Source organism: Hirundo rustica, chromosome 8, assembly GCF_015227805.2.
Source record: "Hirundo rustica isolate bHirRus1 chromosome 8, bHirRus1.pri.v3, whole genome shotgun sequence".
NCBI classification, from domain to species: domain Eukaryota; kingdom Metazoa; phylum Chordata; class Aves; order Passeriformes; family Hirundinidae; genus Hirundo; species Hirundo rustica.
The window spans coordinates 33,044,345-33,060,246 of record NC_053457.1 but is presented as its reverse complement, the minus strand read 5'-3'; the positions used below and the strand labels follow the sequence as shown (position 1 = coordinate 33,060,246).

The 15,902-nt window shown below is 41.9% G+C and overlaps 1 protein-coding gene across 1 annotated transcript; it reads left to right on the top strand.

The window, feature by feature from the left end:
- Positions 1 to 1,075: 1,075 nt before the first annotated feature.
- TEX36 (testis expressed 36) lies at positions 1,076 to 9,914 on the top strand. Its single transcript, XM_058421565.1, has 6 exons — positions 1,076 to 1,126; positions 1,907 to 2,035; positions 4,057 to 4,137; positions 5,447 to 6,132; positions 8,589 to 8,642; positions 9,849 to 9,914. The coding sequence occupies exons 1-4, from the start codon at positions 1,076 to 1,078 to the stop codon at positions 5,723 to 5,725; spliced, it is 540 nt and encodes a 179-aa protein (XP_058277548.1). The 3' UTR covers positions 5,726 to 6,132; positions 8,589 to 8,642; positions 9,849 to 9,914.
- Positions 9,915 to 15,902: the final 5,988 nt, after the last annotated feature.

Genomic DNA, 15,902 nt, shown 5'->3' with positions numbered 1-15,902 from the left:
TATATATAAACATGTATATATTTATATATAATATATATAGATTATTAATAGTGCCCATGGGATTATTTTACCTTGTAGATGGTATTCCTCATTCTCTAAACCACAAAAGGCAGGACACTTCATGACTGGCCAGGGAGTACAAATGCTGACTGCCTCTTAAATTACATCTATATCTATCTATAGCCACATACATCTTTTAATATACATAGACACACACACACATATATATATGTAGATCATGGACTCACGGAATGGTTTGGGCTGGAAGGGACGTTAAAACTCATCCAGTGCCACCCCATCCATGGCAGGGACAGCTCCCACTGTCCCAGGCTGCTCCCAGCCCCAATGTCCAACCTGGCCTTGGACACTGCCGGGGATCCAGGGGCAGCCACAGCTGCTCTGGGCACCCTGTGCCAGGGCCTGCCCATCCTCAGGGAACAATTTCTTCCTAATGTCCAATCTAAACCTAGTCTCTGTTAGTTTGAAGCCAAAAAGGACACACGTGTCATCTTCTTCACAGTCTGTCAAGGCCAAGGAGGCAAAGTCTTGGTGTGCTACACTGGCCCAGTGTGCTGCAGTTAAATAGTTGCGATGTTTCAACGCCAGCACTCAAACCCCAGAGCAAAAAAAGGTGAAAAAACCTAAAAGCAGCCAGGTTTTCTGTAAATATTTGGCATGTGTTTAATTAAGATGTGTGCATGTGGAAAACCATTTTTCAAAAGAGCAGGAAGTTACATCTTAAACATTCTCTAACATCCTTTGGGTTTTCCTCAAAAACAGCTCTCCTTTCCCCCGCGCGTTCCCATTCAGGCTGTCAGGTGTCACTGAAGCGATTGTGCAGAGCTGATCTGTTTTTAACATTCAACCCTCGGACGGGCTGTTATTTCCCTCTTTCCCCCGCAGCACAGGGAGGCAGAGCAGCGTTGCCCAGCGGTCGTGCGGGTCTCGCTGAAGCGCCGGGGCGGCTCTGAGGTCACAGAAGGAGGGTTCTGCACGCTGCCCGCTGTGTGTGCAGGTCTCCAGGGAGCCGCGGTGGCCGTGGCAGCGCGTCCCGGGGCGGCAGTGACATCGAGCCATGTCTGAGAACGGGGCTAAGAAGCCCAGCATCCAGCACGGCGCCGACTGGGTAAGGGCCGAGCGGGAGCTCCGTGTCCCCCACGGGGCTTCTTCATCCTTAAACTCTCAAAAAAGCACCGTGCTAAGGGTGACTTTGTCCTTAAGTCAGAAGTGAGTCTTCCCATTCCTGAGGTTTATGAGGAAAGTGTGCAAAAATTCTGGCTTGCTAAGTAACCCTGGCTGGATATAGATTTATATTATTTTTTTCCCCTCCCAGTTTTCCAGCAATGCTGGAGGTGTCTTACTTGATAGTTAGCCCTGGTTAATTTTCCTTCTCTTCTGGAAAACTCCAGCCAAGGTTTGCCTCATCTTGGCATCCCAGAGCACTGTGACGCTCCTGGCACGGGCTGTTCCTCACTCTCTGAACTCTTTGACCTGATGTTTGGTTGAGCTGTTCCCCAAAATTTTGCGCTTTCGAGCTTGTACAACAGTAGGAGTGGCATCGCAGGGGGAGGTCGTTGTTTTCCTAGGTGGTTATCACTGTATAAAAAAAGTTTTCAGAAAGTTCCTGGACATTTTTGACTTGAAGATTCCTAAAATTCTTGTCTGGTTGTTTTATCTATGTTCGAAGGTCTTTATGATAGGGATTGTGTTGTGTGTGTGTGTGTGAGACTCCTCATTTTTCCAGACGCCACTAGGTGCTGCTGCAATCCAAGTAATAATAATTAAAAAAAAATAGTTAAATACTGTTTTGCCCACATTTCTGAACAGGTTTATATGTGTTTTGGGGGGGGGGGGGGTGTTTAGTTGGCTTTTATTTCAAAGGGTCACAATCTCTATTATTTTCTAGTTTGTTCATGAAGGGGAGCAGGGCGAGCTGGAATCAACAACAAGCGCTTCACTAAGGCATGTACTGGACACGGCAGCCGCTCTGGGTACGGAATATAGACAGCCGCTGGAATACAAAGCTCGGGTGGAGGTGAGTTCCTGTGGCAACACAGCCGATTTTTGGAGCTCTTTTGCAAGTTGTCACTCGCGGAGCTGTGAGTAAGAACAGCACTCAGGGTCGGTAGCGGAGCAGTCACAGCGGGCTGGCAGACTTTGTGCCTCGGGGGATGGAGGAATTGCGCTGCGCAAGAAACATATTTCTCCGTTACTCACTTGTAATTTTTAGTTGCTCGAAGTCCTGCTGTATTGTTGCTGATTTTCTCTTTTGTTATTGAGACACCGAATACATTATGATCAATCTCAGCCCACAGCTTGTATGTAAAGCCCTGTAAGATGATTTAATGGAAATTTGATTGGCTATTTGGCAATGAATGGTGGGAATTCGCGTAATTTACACAAAGGACTGTTCTTTTTGATCATTAAAAAGTTAGAAGCTCCTCATTTCAAACATTTTTAAGGCTTGCTTAAAAATGAGATTTGTGAAGAATTTTACGATGAAATACAGTGTTGTTTAAAATCACAAGTATTTAAAATGTTGCAGTGTTGTAAGTACCTTTTCATGTCCTTGTTTTATCATCACACTGAGCTTTGCTTTACCCCCCCACTTTGTGCACAGAACATTTTCTATTTTCATTTTCTATAAGCACAGCAATTACAGTGGGTTCATTTCACAGGTTATGCTAAAATGAAGGACAGGAATGGGCTTGGAAGGAATATTTAAAAGGGAAGCTTGGGACTACAGGAAAGGAGGATACAGTGTAACATGAGTATACACTGTGTTAATATTACATCTACCTTTCTGTGGAACATCTGGCCTTAGCCACTGCCTGAAAAGGAGAATCAGGGTAGAGAGATCTTGTAGCGACAGCTGTGTGACTTCATCTGGTGTTTCAGGCCTTGTGTTTACCAGCCCTCCCCTTTTAAACAGAATTGGGGAAATTCTTGTCTGTCATAAATTGGGAATGTATCTGAGATCAGTGGTGAGAGCATGAAGATGCACTAAAGGCTAAAATGGGACAATCTGAGGAAGTTTGTTTAGGCACTGGTAATAAACACTATTCCTGAAACACTGAGATTAACATCTAATTGCAGTAGGATATTTTAGTAAATTTACAGACTCAGAAGATGCTTATTTTTAAACACATGTATGAGAATGTATTTGTTGAATTTACTTATCCACTGAATTACAGTCCGGGTGAATCAGTATGAGACAAGTGAACTTGTGACTATACCTTAAAAAAGGAAGAGAATCTGCCTAGTAAACCAAATATCCTGAGATCTGACCATGCTGCTGACCCCATGCAGGCACGTTTTGTGTCTGGTGAATCTCCTTGCTGCATCAGGCCTCCAGTTACATTGATCTTTAGAGCTCCTTCAGTTCCCCTACTCTTGAAACACCTCTTCCAGACTGTGTTACATGAAAACTTGCTCTTTTGTTTGGTGGGGAATATCACAGTTGGGATATTGCACTGATGTATAACAAACATTAAAAAAGTCAGATATGTTCATTGTTTCTAAAATAGCTCTTTTTGCAGTTGTGTTTTTTTCTTCTGAAACTCTGGTTTCATTTAAAGACTGGATGAACATCATGCTAAAGAATGAGATTATAAATTAGTTAAGCAATTAATACCTCTTCCACTTCCCCTGCAACAAGCAGTGTCCATGACATTCAGTTCATAAATCACAGACTAATTCAGTTTTGAGGTCCCTTTTGTAGTTTATTTTAATTAGCTTTAGGCCTACTACTAAATCAAGCAAGGCAGTCCTGACATATATCTAGCATTTTGCTGCTTTGCAGACAGAATGTATCATTTCTTATTTGAAAATTCACACTTTTGTATTAATCATGTATATATTCAGCAAATCCTCCTGATCATTTTATTAAAAAAAATTAAATCCACATTACCCCTATAAAATTATGTGCAGGGGAATATTTAACATAGGAATGGTAGAGCAAAGGCAGCTGAAATCTCACAAGAATGAAGACTAATAGACTCCAAACAGAGTTTTATAAAAATTAATTTTTTTTTGCTATAATTTTTTTTCTTTTAGAAAGCAGGAAACAACCATTTCCCATTCTCTTCTCATGACAACAGGCACGAGATATGCAATGCAGTCGAGTATTTTGACTTGGTAAGTACCCAGGACTGAGACAAATCAAGCAACTTCAGATCTATTGGTCTGCCAGAGATTAGACAGAGCATCTTCTCTGTCCCAAGCAAAAAAAAAAAAAAAAAAAAAGGTGCTAAAACTCGTGAGAAGAAAAAATTTAAGTAGCAAAGAAAAATACACTTTTTATTAGCATAGGGCTGGGACATCTCTGGGTTAGTCACATGTGCTGCAGCACACACAGTCATTGAGAATGGCACGATTCAAAGGGAAGAGAAAGCCATGATTAGAGTCTCTGACAGGCACTTTCTAATATTCCTGGTTTGGTTTTGTACCCAGTTAAATGTCCTATTAGTCTACTCTAAGTGATTTGCCTTGTAATTAATTTTTGTAGAGATCTCAGCCACTGCTAATTTGCAGTCCCAAATATTTTATTCAGACTCATCTTTATCATAAATTTAAACAAAATCCATAGGATACCCACAATATATCTCAAGAATGCATTCTTTTCCAACTCTTTACGGTACACCTGCTTAAATGTGTGCTGCAGAAGCCACAACTTTGACTAGAACTTAAATTGTTTTGGGCTTTTCTGTGGGGGCAACAGTTTCATGTTCTTCCATTCCCCTTAGATTGTTGATATTATTCCAGGCAGTGAAAGAAATAGCACAGTTCACAGGATAATGAGGAAAGGAGGAAGCAGTGAATTGTGATAAAAGGAGTTTGGCTAACTCTGGGCTCTGTCAGGCCTTGACTTTTTGGAATTCATTATTCACTGAGTAACCTCAATTTCTGTGCACTTTGGGCAGTGTCTTATAGTTTTAGAGATACTGATCAACCACAATTCCAGCTAAATTTCCTGTGAGCTGTGGAGTGTGAAAATCAGGTTCTGTGTCTCCAAGTTGGGACACACAAGGGATAGCATTGAAGATTCAGATTTCATGGTCTGTCTCAGTTTCTTTATTGCAGTCCAAACCCAGAATTATTAACCTATTTCTTTGGGTGCCTCTGAAGATTAATTTAGCTGAGTGTAGCTAAATAGCCTTGAGTAGATGGTGTGCTACAGAAATGCAAAGCAAAAGTGCTTTATTAGCACTGAGAGGTGGAAGGTCAGCAGATTTCCCGTTATATATGCAACCAAAAAATGTTCATACAGGCAAGTCTGACAATATTATTTTTAACTTGCTAAAGATGAACCGGGAGTTCTTGCAATCACTGTGGTAACAGCTTCGTTCCCTTCCCAGTGGGGTAGTGACTGTTACAAGATTCGTCTGTGAATCTGTGACTGGAAGTCGTATGTTTGCATGAAATTTTCTATCCTTTTTTTCCCTAGGGCATGGGCGTGAGGAAGCTGGATCCAGAGAGGCAGAAACAGAACTCCCATAACTTCCTCGAGTGGGCCAGTGCGCCAGGCGATGGCGGGAGCAATGACCTGTTAACCGTTTACCAGACCTCGTTTGTGGCGGATCAGGCCGCAGGGAACGAGGGCTGCTGTGCCCGGCGCTATCCCAAACACCACACCCAGAAACAGTGCACCGCCCAAAAACCGTGCTGCTGCGGCAAACCTGCTCCTGGCGAAGACAAAGCCCTGCAGCTGTACAAGCCATCCTAATCAGCAAACACCTCGGACTGAGAACTCAAACAATGCTGAAGGAATAAACATTTGTGTAAAGTGCACGTGGCAGTACGGTTGAGAGTTCATTGTGATCAAGAGTGTGATTACGTTACTCTGAAAACATATGTTTCTATAAAACCTTTAAAGAAGAGGAGCGCTATAAGGAAAAACAAGATTGTGCATATGTTAGACATAACTCTGCTAGGAGAACAGAGATAGGGATTGTGCTCGTGTTACCTGATTCTGGTTGACCCGCATCTTGATACAAAAGCTCCTTCAGCTTCTGAATCAGTGGCAGGGCTGTCCCTCTGGCAGCCGACAGCACCTGTATTGACACAGGAGCATAATGGAACTGGATCCTCCAGGGATTACTGCAGCAGGGAGCCAGACCCCTGTGTGTTCAGGTAAGAGAGAAACATTTCTGAAAGGTTTTGTGGCTGAGGAAGCAGGTGACCAGCCATTAGAGAGAGTAGATTAAAAAGCTGTGCATTAGATTGCCGTGCAAAATAGATGTCCTGTTGGGTTATAGCACATCAGTTTTAGAAATGAAAAAAGAAAGAGTGTTGTGAACAACATTTGTGCACTCACAAATTTGATTCACGGCTGTAAGGGCAAAAAAACCTCAAGCTGAAGTGGAAGGCTGCATGGTGGTTTTGAGTTTGGGGTGGACTGGATCTTAAAAGAACTCGTGATTTTATAATTACTTGTCCCCAAGGAAGAAAATTCAAACTCAACCCCAGAATATTCACTGATGTGGGATGTGGCAGGCAGTAGAGTCAGACCTAGAGTCAGACTTCCAGATGATGTGTTTTCCTCTTCTGGATCACTTCCATTAACATCAATAAAATAATAAGCTAAACTGTGTGTCTTAAAATACCCTACAAATAAGCTTGTTGCTATGCAAAATAATGACGACTTAAAAAAAAAATAAAATCAATCATAAGTTTATGAGATAATTTCCTTTATTTACAAGATAGATGGAAAAATAAACCCTTGACCCTTAGAATTCCCTTCATTGTAAGAACTGCCTTGAACATGAGCTCAGTTAAGAAATTACATTTATGTTTGCCTTTCGGTGAACAGACACATTTTTTTGGTGGCCTTTTTGTGTGCCATCAAAAGAGATGGAATTAGATTCCCCAAACATGTAGCATATTTATTATCACATGTTGAAATCATAAACTCATTTTTTTAATGGAGTTCCCCCTGTTAGAGTTCTTGGGGTGCTGCACAATACATCAAAATCCAAGACATCAATGAACAATGTAAAACCAAATAAAAAGCCAAGTAACATAGTGCTATTAAAAAGAATTGCTTTTTCTCAAAGTAAAGACAGCCTGCCTGACAGCTCCAGAGTCAGAATTTCCAGAGCTTTAGCCAACAATTTCATCCCCAAACTTATTCACAACTGAAGTGTGTGCCAATCACGTGGTGAACGAAGTGCCCCATGCTGTTTGGCAAACTCCAAAGGGCAATCTTGGACCTCCATCAGAAGGAAGGAACACATTCTTGCTCCATTAGTAATGTTTATCTGTGGTTTAGCATTACAACTGGATGCGGTGAAATAAATTGCTGTAGTTTGTTATGCCTTAAGACACCAATAGAAACACTCCAGATTTCTTTTTCCCACTCTTTTTTTTTTTTTTTTTTTTTCTTCCTATTTTTGGTTAAAGTGTGGATTAAAAAAGAAAAAAAAAAAACCTGTGGATTATTACATATTTTCAACTATATTGTAATAAAGATTGCAGAGGAGAAACTGAAGAGGTCATGAAACCCTTATAAACTGAAATAACACTATGCTGGGTTGAATAAAACAGGGGGTCCCCACATATCTTATGCTCTGCCTGTGTTTCTTGGGTAAGTAATAGGAGATACAATATGCAGAATTTGGAAATGAATAATGAATAATGAATTCCTCAGACAAATTTGTGTACTTTGGAGAGAGACCATCAGTTTGTTTACTCTTGTGATGATAATGTCTCTGTGAGGAAGGTCCTATTGAGTTAAAACATTTTTGTTTGTTTGTTTGTTTGGGAATAGAAGAGGTTGAAATAAGGTGGTAACTCCCCTAAAATTTTCTGGTGAGTACAGGAAAGTGCTCCTGGCTCCTGGTTCACTGGGATCAGGTGGGTGCAGGTAGGCTCAGGTAGGTAGGCTCAGCAGAATGAGCATACTGTAGGTTAAATCAGCCAAATACTGTTCTAAATGCTGCTGATAAGGATGGACTTACTTTGTGCATTGTTTTATTTTAAAAAAATCAAACCCAAACACCCTCTTTACAGGAACAACGGCCTTCATCCTCCAGTCCTTCTGAGGAGCATTGTTGCCTTCTGTTTTTTCTCCTGAGCCTGCATCAATGTAGGGACTGCCTATACAGCATTTTTAGGAAATCTTTTTTGTGTTAATTAAGAAGTGTTTTCAGTCTGTTACTTAAATTCACAGAACTCAAATAAAATCGATTTTAAAAAGATAACCAGAGGGCTGAACAGGCTCCCCAGGGAATGGGCACGGCCCCAAGGCTGCTACAGCTCCAGGAGAGTTTGGACAATGTTCTCAGGGATGCAGAGGGTGCGATTGTTGGGGTGTCTGTGCAGGGCCAGGAGCTGCACTGATGATCCTGTGGGACCCTTCCAGCTCAAGATATTCTGTGATTCTGTGATTAGTGGAGCTGAGCTGAAGAGTAACAACTTTGCTGCTGAAGTTTCCAAGCCCCGGCTGAAGCCAGCTTGGTTCTCAGGTGGGCAGTGGAGCTGAGCCAGTGACAGTCTTGTGCCTGTGTCTGCAGTGTTATGTTCACTTCTTTCAATTGTGTTTGTTTTGGTTTTTTTTCCTTCTTTCTGTCCTTCTTGCTAATAACAAGATGTGAGGACATGGCCTCCCTCAAAGCTGCTGATGCTCAGCCGTGATGGCCCTGGTAAGCTGGATGTCACCTTTTATAGCCGTGTCATTTGTGAGGTGTTGTGACCAATGAAATGCTGTTTACAGTCGTTAGAGACCCTGGTGTTCCATGAGAGCAGATTGGGTTTGGTACAAAAGGAGGAAAAATGGAAATTTTGTCTTTTGTTTACTTGGTATCTAAAGACTTAAAGAAGTCCTTAAAGCTGGGGCTGTAGAGAGCACTGGAAAGGGGAGTTCTGCTGCTGCTGGAGGTGGTAATTCAGTGTGGATGGAGCAGTTTGACTTCCAAGTCATCTGCTGTTAATCTAATCACTGTGTTCATAATCTAATCACTGCATGTAGCTGCAATGTTGTTCCTTAGCTTGTACTCTCAAGGTTAGAGTGAAGTAACTCGATGTGGATGTGGCACTGGGGATGAGTCCATTTCCCTCCCTGTGCTGCACGGTTGCACAGTGACAATTCTGTCCCAGCTCTGTCTAAGCCCAAAGCTGATGCTCATTTATTACAGTGACACAGTTGATGTATGGATGATATTAAGCTTCTTTAAATACTCTTTTACTGGTTTAACATTTCCCTACCTGAGGTCAATATTGGTATAACTGTGATGGTGCTGATGTCAAACCAAGAGTACAGGCCTGTATCAGTGGCAGTGTTTAGGCTGATACATTGGCCATTCAGAAATGAAATTTCTGAAATTAAATAGAAACTTCTTAGGCATCTCTGTCTTCAAGCCACAATGCACCAGCTTTGTTACTGTTAATATTATTATTATTATTGCTATTATTGCTAAATTTCCTTAAGACTCTCCTGCTGCTGAAACAATATCTAATGAGCAGTAGAGGGCAAGGACAGAGACCCATTCCACTCTGGAGTGGGAAAGAACTATACAGAGCTACCTTATCCCAAATTTCTTGGTCTGTTCCTGCCTCCCCAACAAAGTAATAAATTACAAGCTGTTAAAACATTGTCTGTGGAATATTTAATTAAAGTCCATTCAACAGGGGGGCAATCCTAACTGACCTTAAATTGGATGTTTAGCCATAGTGGGTATGAGTGAACCAGTAAAACACACAATTTATGATTTGGACAGGCAGCTGCTTTTATGAAAAGCATGTTACCTCTTGTCTGGTCAAGCTTGTTATTCTTTGTATATTCACCTGAAAGTATTTCAAATTGTCATTTTTGAAATGTGGTGTACAGAAAAAAATGTAGTTTGAAGCAGGTAAGTTGAATTCAAACTGAAGGAAAGAAGTGCTTGGAGGAGACCTGTGGGACTGCAAGGACAGGAACTCAGGACTTCAGGAATTCCTACTCACAGGTGAGTGCCCAGCCCCTGAACCAGGGAAAATCTCGAGCTTTCTCACAAGGCCAAGTGCTTAACTGTTGCAAACAAAATGCAGCAGCTCTGGCAGACCAGGTGGAGTGTGGTGGTTTTCCACATTGCCTGAGCCAGTTCAGAAAATCAGAAGAATCTTAGGAACACCTTTTCTTTTAATTCCTTGCTGTGGGATGTGTAGAAACAGTGCTCATAGAGCACTACTCTAATAGCAACGAGTGTGTATTTTTGTGATCCTTTTCAGTATTCTATGGTATGAGAGACAAATTTTGTAACTCAGACAATTCTATGAAAACAGATTTAAAATGAAAGTCTCCTGTCCCTCTCTCACCTCGCCACCCCCGAAAAGGAAGGCTGTGTTTAGACTGCCCAGTACATTCCAACACCTCCAAACGGCAATGTTCATGTGCAAACAGAGCAGCACAAGCGCCAAGTCCTGTGCCCAGATGTAAACTGTTGTGGGCTCAGGCCCTCTGGTATTAACCAGACCCTCGTGCCTCAAATGGCATTGTGGGCATGCATTAATGACCCTAAGTGACAGACCTCCTCATCTTATTGCTTCATTAATCAATGGCCTGGCGGCACATTGGCAGGGCTCTTTTTCAAGCTGCGTCTCCCCTCACAGGGTGATCAGATGCTATATGGCTCTGTCTACTTAGAGGAGAGCCAAACCCAATAAATAAAGTTTAATTTCCTGATTCCCCTGGGAATATAGTGATTCTTTTTAACAATGCTTCTTCAGCTGAGTTGAAATTAAAACCCAGCGTGATCAACATATTGCACAATATTTCATGGGCCGAGTTAAGCACCGGGTTTAGAGACCTAAAAAAGAAAGAGGACTGGAGAGGGGAAGACTGTTGATACACAATATTTCCCATCCAAAATGCCTAATCCTAGCTTTGTTCCTGGTGTTAAACTCCGCACTTCCAGCTTTTCATCATTGCTACGAAGATTTTCAGTGCACGTGGGATGTTAATTTTCATTCTGAATTAAACTTGTTATCATTTAGATGAGAATTAACATTTGATCTTCAAACTATTTTGTGACATGCAATGCAGCTTGGTTCCATAGGAGGGCAGATGTGTTGAACGGCTTGATTTTGGTATGTGTTCTATTAGTGTAAGAGCTACAGTTGGGAGTTGAATTATCAGATTTATGCTGATATCAGTGAGCTCTGAAATTGTTTCAAAGAAATGCAACAACTTGATTCCAGCATAAATAGAAATATCTCATGGGGTTTGATGCTTACAAAGTTCAAAGGCTTTTCAATACTCATTTATTTTATTTTGTCTCAGTGAGCCTATAATCTAATTACAATTACTTATTTAATCACTGTCAGTATCCAGCAAATTCACAAAATTGTTTTTTTGGTTTACTGCTTGGATTTAAACCAACTTTTTTATTTCTCTAGCATCAAGTTTTCAATATGTGCTAATTTATGCTAGAGTTTTCTTTATGCTTCAAGCTAAATTCAGTCTTAAATATACAACAACTTTAGCCTCTGGGTTAAATAGTTCCATACAAAATTTGAAATTTCAAACCATATTTGCCTTTTCAAGTGAGTTGAAAAACGAGTGAAACTTGTTTTTTGGGAGGCAGGAATGTGTGTGTGGCCTCGTGGCTTATCTGATCCCTTCTTGCACAGCACCTGGGAGGAGCCCTGTGGCAACAGTTCCTGTGCCCTGAGCTCCCTGCTGAGGGATGGATGTGTTCAGGAAATAGCGAGGATCTCCCCAGTGTGTGCTGACTCTTATTCCTGACCTGAGTCCCTCCAGAGGAGTGTCCCTGTGGAGCTGTGAGGCCGCCCTGCAGTTCTGTGAACGCCGTCCAGCAAAGGCTTTCCATGGGCAATGCCATTTCTTCTGGAACTGGAGGAAAGTTCCCAGCAGCTGGAGCTGGAAGAGCAAGGTGGATGCTTCATCTATTTCATTAGCAAAGTCCCTGAAGTAGAAGAAGGGTTGTTAGGCAGTGAAGATATTAAGAGCCAAAATTTCCAAGAGAAATCCAGTCCTTCAGCTGCAGGAATGGTGGTGAGGCAGCCTGACCTTTTCTTGCTGTGCACCTGACCCCTCCTCTTCCCTCTTCCCTTGACTGGGTCTCCAAACACACAGGAGCACCTGGGGTTCAAGCAGATTTCCTGCAGCATGGAGCAGCTCTGAACTGCTGTGTAAGCAAATACTCAGAGTCACTGGAGGATGATGGGAAGGGTGGTGTTCCGTTGGTGTTCCATTGGTGTTCCATTGGTGTTCTCTTGGTGTTCCATTGGTGTTCTCTTGGTGTTCTCTTGGTGTTCTGTTGTCCCCAGCCCTCACAGCCCTCAGAAGTCAAATAAACCCCACCGCCCTTTAAAAATAAGCTGTCACAGGAACCCTTAGCAGATGGGTCAGCCTCACTTGCAGATGTGGACACTTCTGTTCTATATTCGTCTTCTACAACACAGCTTTGGACTATTAAGTTGTCAAAAAAGAGTGTTTTGGAATTAAAACTTAAGGAGGAAGATTTTCCTTACCTCCACTCTGTCATTTATTCTCAGGTTGCTCTTACGTTTAGACTCCAGATTCTGACCTTGCTGCCAAAGTAGACATCAGAGGCCAATATGGGAGCTGTCATACAGACAAAGATCCTGCTGAGATTTGTGAGATAATTCGTGTGTCAGAACACAGGCCAGCTGATAATTTTATTTATCTTGATGTGCAGATGTCTGGTTGGATAAATTCAGAATCGTTTCAGTCCACTGCCCAGTGGATGGTCTAAATGCTGGTAAATAAGGCAGGAATAGAATCTGTCACAACTCTTGATGTCCTTAGGACATGACACATTGGGAGTCTGTCCTCGCGTTTTCCTTGCACTCTGATAATGAGCATCTATGGCTGCTTTGTCTGATGGAAACCTCTCCCCCTTTCCAAACTGGAGGCAAACATGCCACCATTGCTTTTCCAGAAATACAAAAACTTTTCCAGCCAGCTCTGGATTGTTTTTGCTTCCTCACTTCTCCCTAGGCCCCTTGAACTTCCCCAGCAGGATTTTTGCAATCCATTTCTAGAAATACTGCATTCACTCTGACACAAAACAATATCTTCGGCTGTGATAATAAATTAGGCGCAGTGGGAATTGAAGCTTGTTCTTTTGTCCAAGGTGATATAATGGGAGTCATTCATAATGAAGAAAAAAAGTAATTGTTATGCAGCATTTTCGTATTAAACATGCCTCTCCAAACTATCCAGAGTATAAAACGGAATGTTTGGAGAGCTTTGTTACAACCATGCTTGAGCAAAATGCATGTGAATGTGGTCTTATTTGCATAAATAGGATTTCTTAAAATACAAACCATTTGTATTGCACTGAGCTCCCTCAAGCCCTGCTACCTTACAAGATGGATCATAGTTTTATCATTAATCAAAACAAAGCCAAAATCAATAAACATGCATAATCAGGACTCTCTGATTCCAGTATGCAAATACACTACATATTGATGAAATGTTTCTGAATCTAAAATAGTTTTACTCTCTTTTTTCCCCTCAGAAGTCCCTGAGCCTTTTAATTTTAATATTTTATGCACTGCAATGCAAACAGTATAAGAATGAGTTTGTGTATCTGAGATAACAAGTTAAAAGATAAATGTTGGATGAATCTCCTAACAGTTTTTGCTGGCTCTGCTGACTTTAAAGGCAGTTTATGCTTCCGAAAGGCTGGTAATTACTTGACCTTTAAAGTCCCAAACCTGCCAAAGCAGTTGCTCTGCCGTGCTCCTTCCAGCCGGTACTGGAGCACGGGCAGTCGGGGCCTGGGCCCTGTGCCAAGGCTGTTTGTTAATTAGTGAAAATCATTTGTTCCTTGTGTTTAGGGTGACGGAAGGGTTACCTTGCAGAGGGATGGAAATGGCTTCAGGCAGGACGAGTTTGTGTCCTTGGTGTGTGGCTGAGGTGCTGGTCAGCACCTGCAGCTCCATGGATTCTCACCCCCGTAAGAGCTCAGCTGCCCTCACACACTGCAGATCATGCAGGTGATTCCTGATGCATATTTAGTGCTGCCTCCTGTAGTTATAAATTCCTTATCACACATCCATACACATGGTACAAGGCACAATATCATCTGATGCATCCAAAGGTAAACATTGCACCAGGAGTGTCAGTAATTTCGTACATTTCAGAAGCATTGCGCTGCCACAGTTAAGAACCCCTAACAGTGCATGGCTGAAATTAATGCTGCAAATTCCTGTATTCTGAATCACAAATTTCTGACAAGTGAGCTGGTTAATCTTATCAGCAACTGCACTTACCCAGAAGCTGTGCATATCCATAGCAGCTACGAATCATCCCAGAAATGGGCACATCAACAACCAAAGGATTAAAATAAAACAAAATTCTATGAAGGCCATAGTTAAAGGAAAAGAAGGACGAAAAAGATCAGCATTAGAATAGCTAGGCTGCAATTAAGTTGAAGAAGTTCCTTGTTTGCTAGTCAAATAATAAGCCATGTCAGAGCTCTAGAATTGGCTATTCCAGCATAATTGCATCTCCTGTGTATCTGTGGGACTCTGCTTACCACAGGCATGATCCTCTCGTGAGAGTCATCCCCTCCTTGCTGATTTATCAGCCCTGGGAAAAGTTTAAGGGTGTGATGTTTATTTTATATCATCATAAACTAAACGTGGCAGCCATCATAGATTAGGAGGCCCAATTTCAAACTGTGAGAGTCTTTTAGGCTGATTAATTTGCTGGGGGTGGGTTTGTGGGGGGGCTGTTTCACAGTGAGCCTGTGTTTGCCAAGTCATGCTTATTTACATTTGCTCACTGCTTGCTTCCATAACCATGGAGTGTCTAAATAAAGAAATGAATACATTTCTATAGGTAGAAATAGATGCTCACCTGAAGAGAAATGGTAGATCCCGTGTGTAACTGGACTACTTGGAAGCAGCCCCAGCAAAGTCAAGAGTGTCATGGGTTTGTAGCACAGATAGAGATAAATACCTAGGGTGAGAGGTGCAGTCAGCTCCTCAAAGTCAGTCATTGCTTGATTTTCATTTACTATGCAGGTGATTTCCAGGAAACTTTGTACTTTTGCTTTTTTTAATTGATTCTTCAGTGATCTGAACTGAAACTTCTTTTAACACTAGGATGGGGGTTTAATTTTCATGGCAAATCCTTGCACTAAGGTGCTTGCCGAAGGGAAGAGTAAAGATTCCTGCAGAAATGGGTTGATGATAGAAGGAGCTGATATTTCTCAGCATCTCCCTCACTGCTCAATTTTTCAAACCAGCAAAAAGAGTGAGAATTATTTCTCTTTGTTTCAACCTGTGCTTACACAGCCTGAAACAGAATTTAACCTCTGCCCTTTTCTTTGCAGACTTTGGTAGTTGCAGTGCATTGCTGCTGGACTGTCACAGTGTTACAGGGGCTGTGGTTGCTTTGTTACTGCGCTACATCCATGAGATGTAATATCAAATCTTCTACCTGTGCTGCTTGTTGATTTTAGCTGTAACTTGTCATTTTGGCATGTCTAAGGCTAGTGAGTAATTGATGTGACCTGGTGTATCAAAACAAGTTTGACATTAAATCTTTTTGTACTGAGTTATTTTCAGAAAGGAGAAAGAAAATCCACCAGCCAAAACAGGAGAAAGAAACTGTGAAATCTCTCTGATTTTGGCAAGGATGGTAAAGGAAAATACAACTGAGGCCATGTCCTTATTGCTTGTAGAAGGTGTTCAGATAAATAAGAAACTGGACAGAATGTGAGTAACGATGTGAGGGAATAATATTTTTAAAGCTCTTGGGTTTCTTTGGCTCAGCCTTTCTGCAGAAGGGTGGAGTGTTTGCATTAACCACCAGCATCCATCTCCGGGTGTGCCAGCCCGGCACCTCACCTCGGTTTTGCTTTAAAAAGGGGAGGGGCAAACTGAGCTGGTGATCCTGCAGGAATGCTGAAGAGGGTAACAAGGTG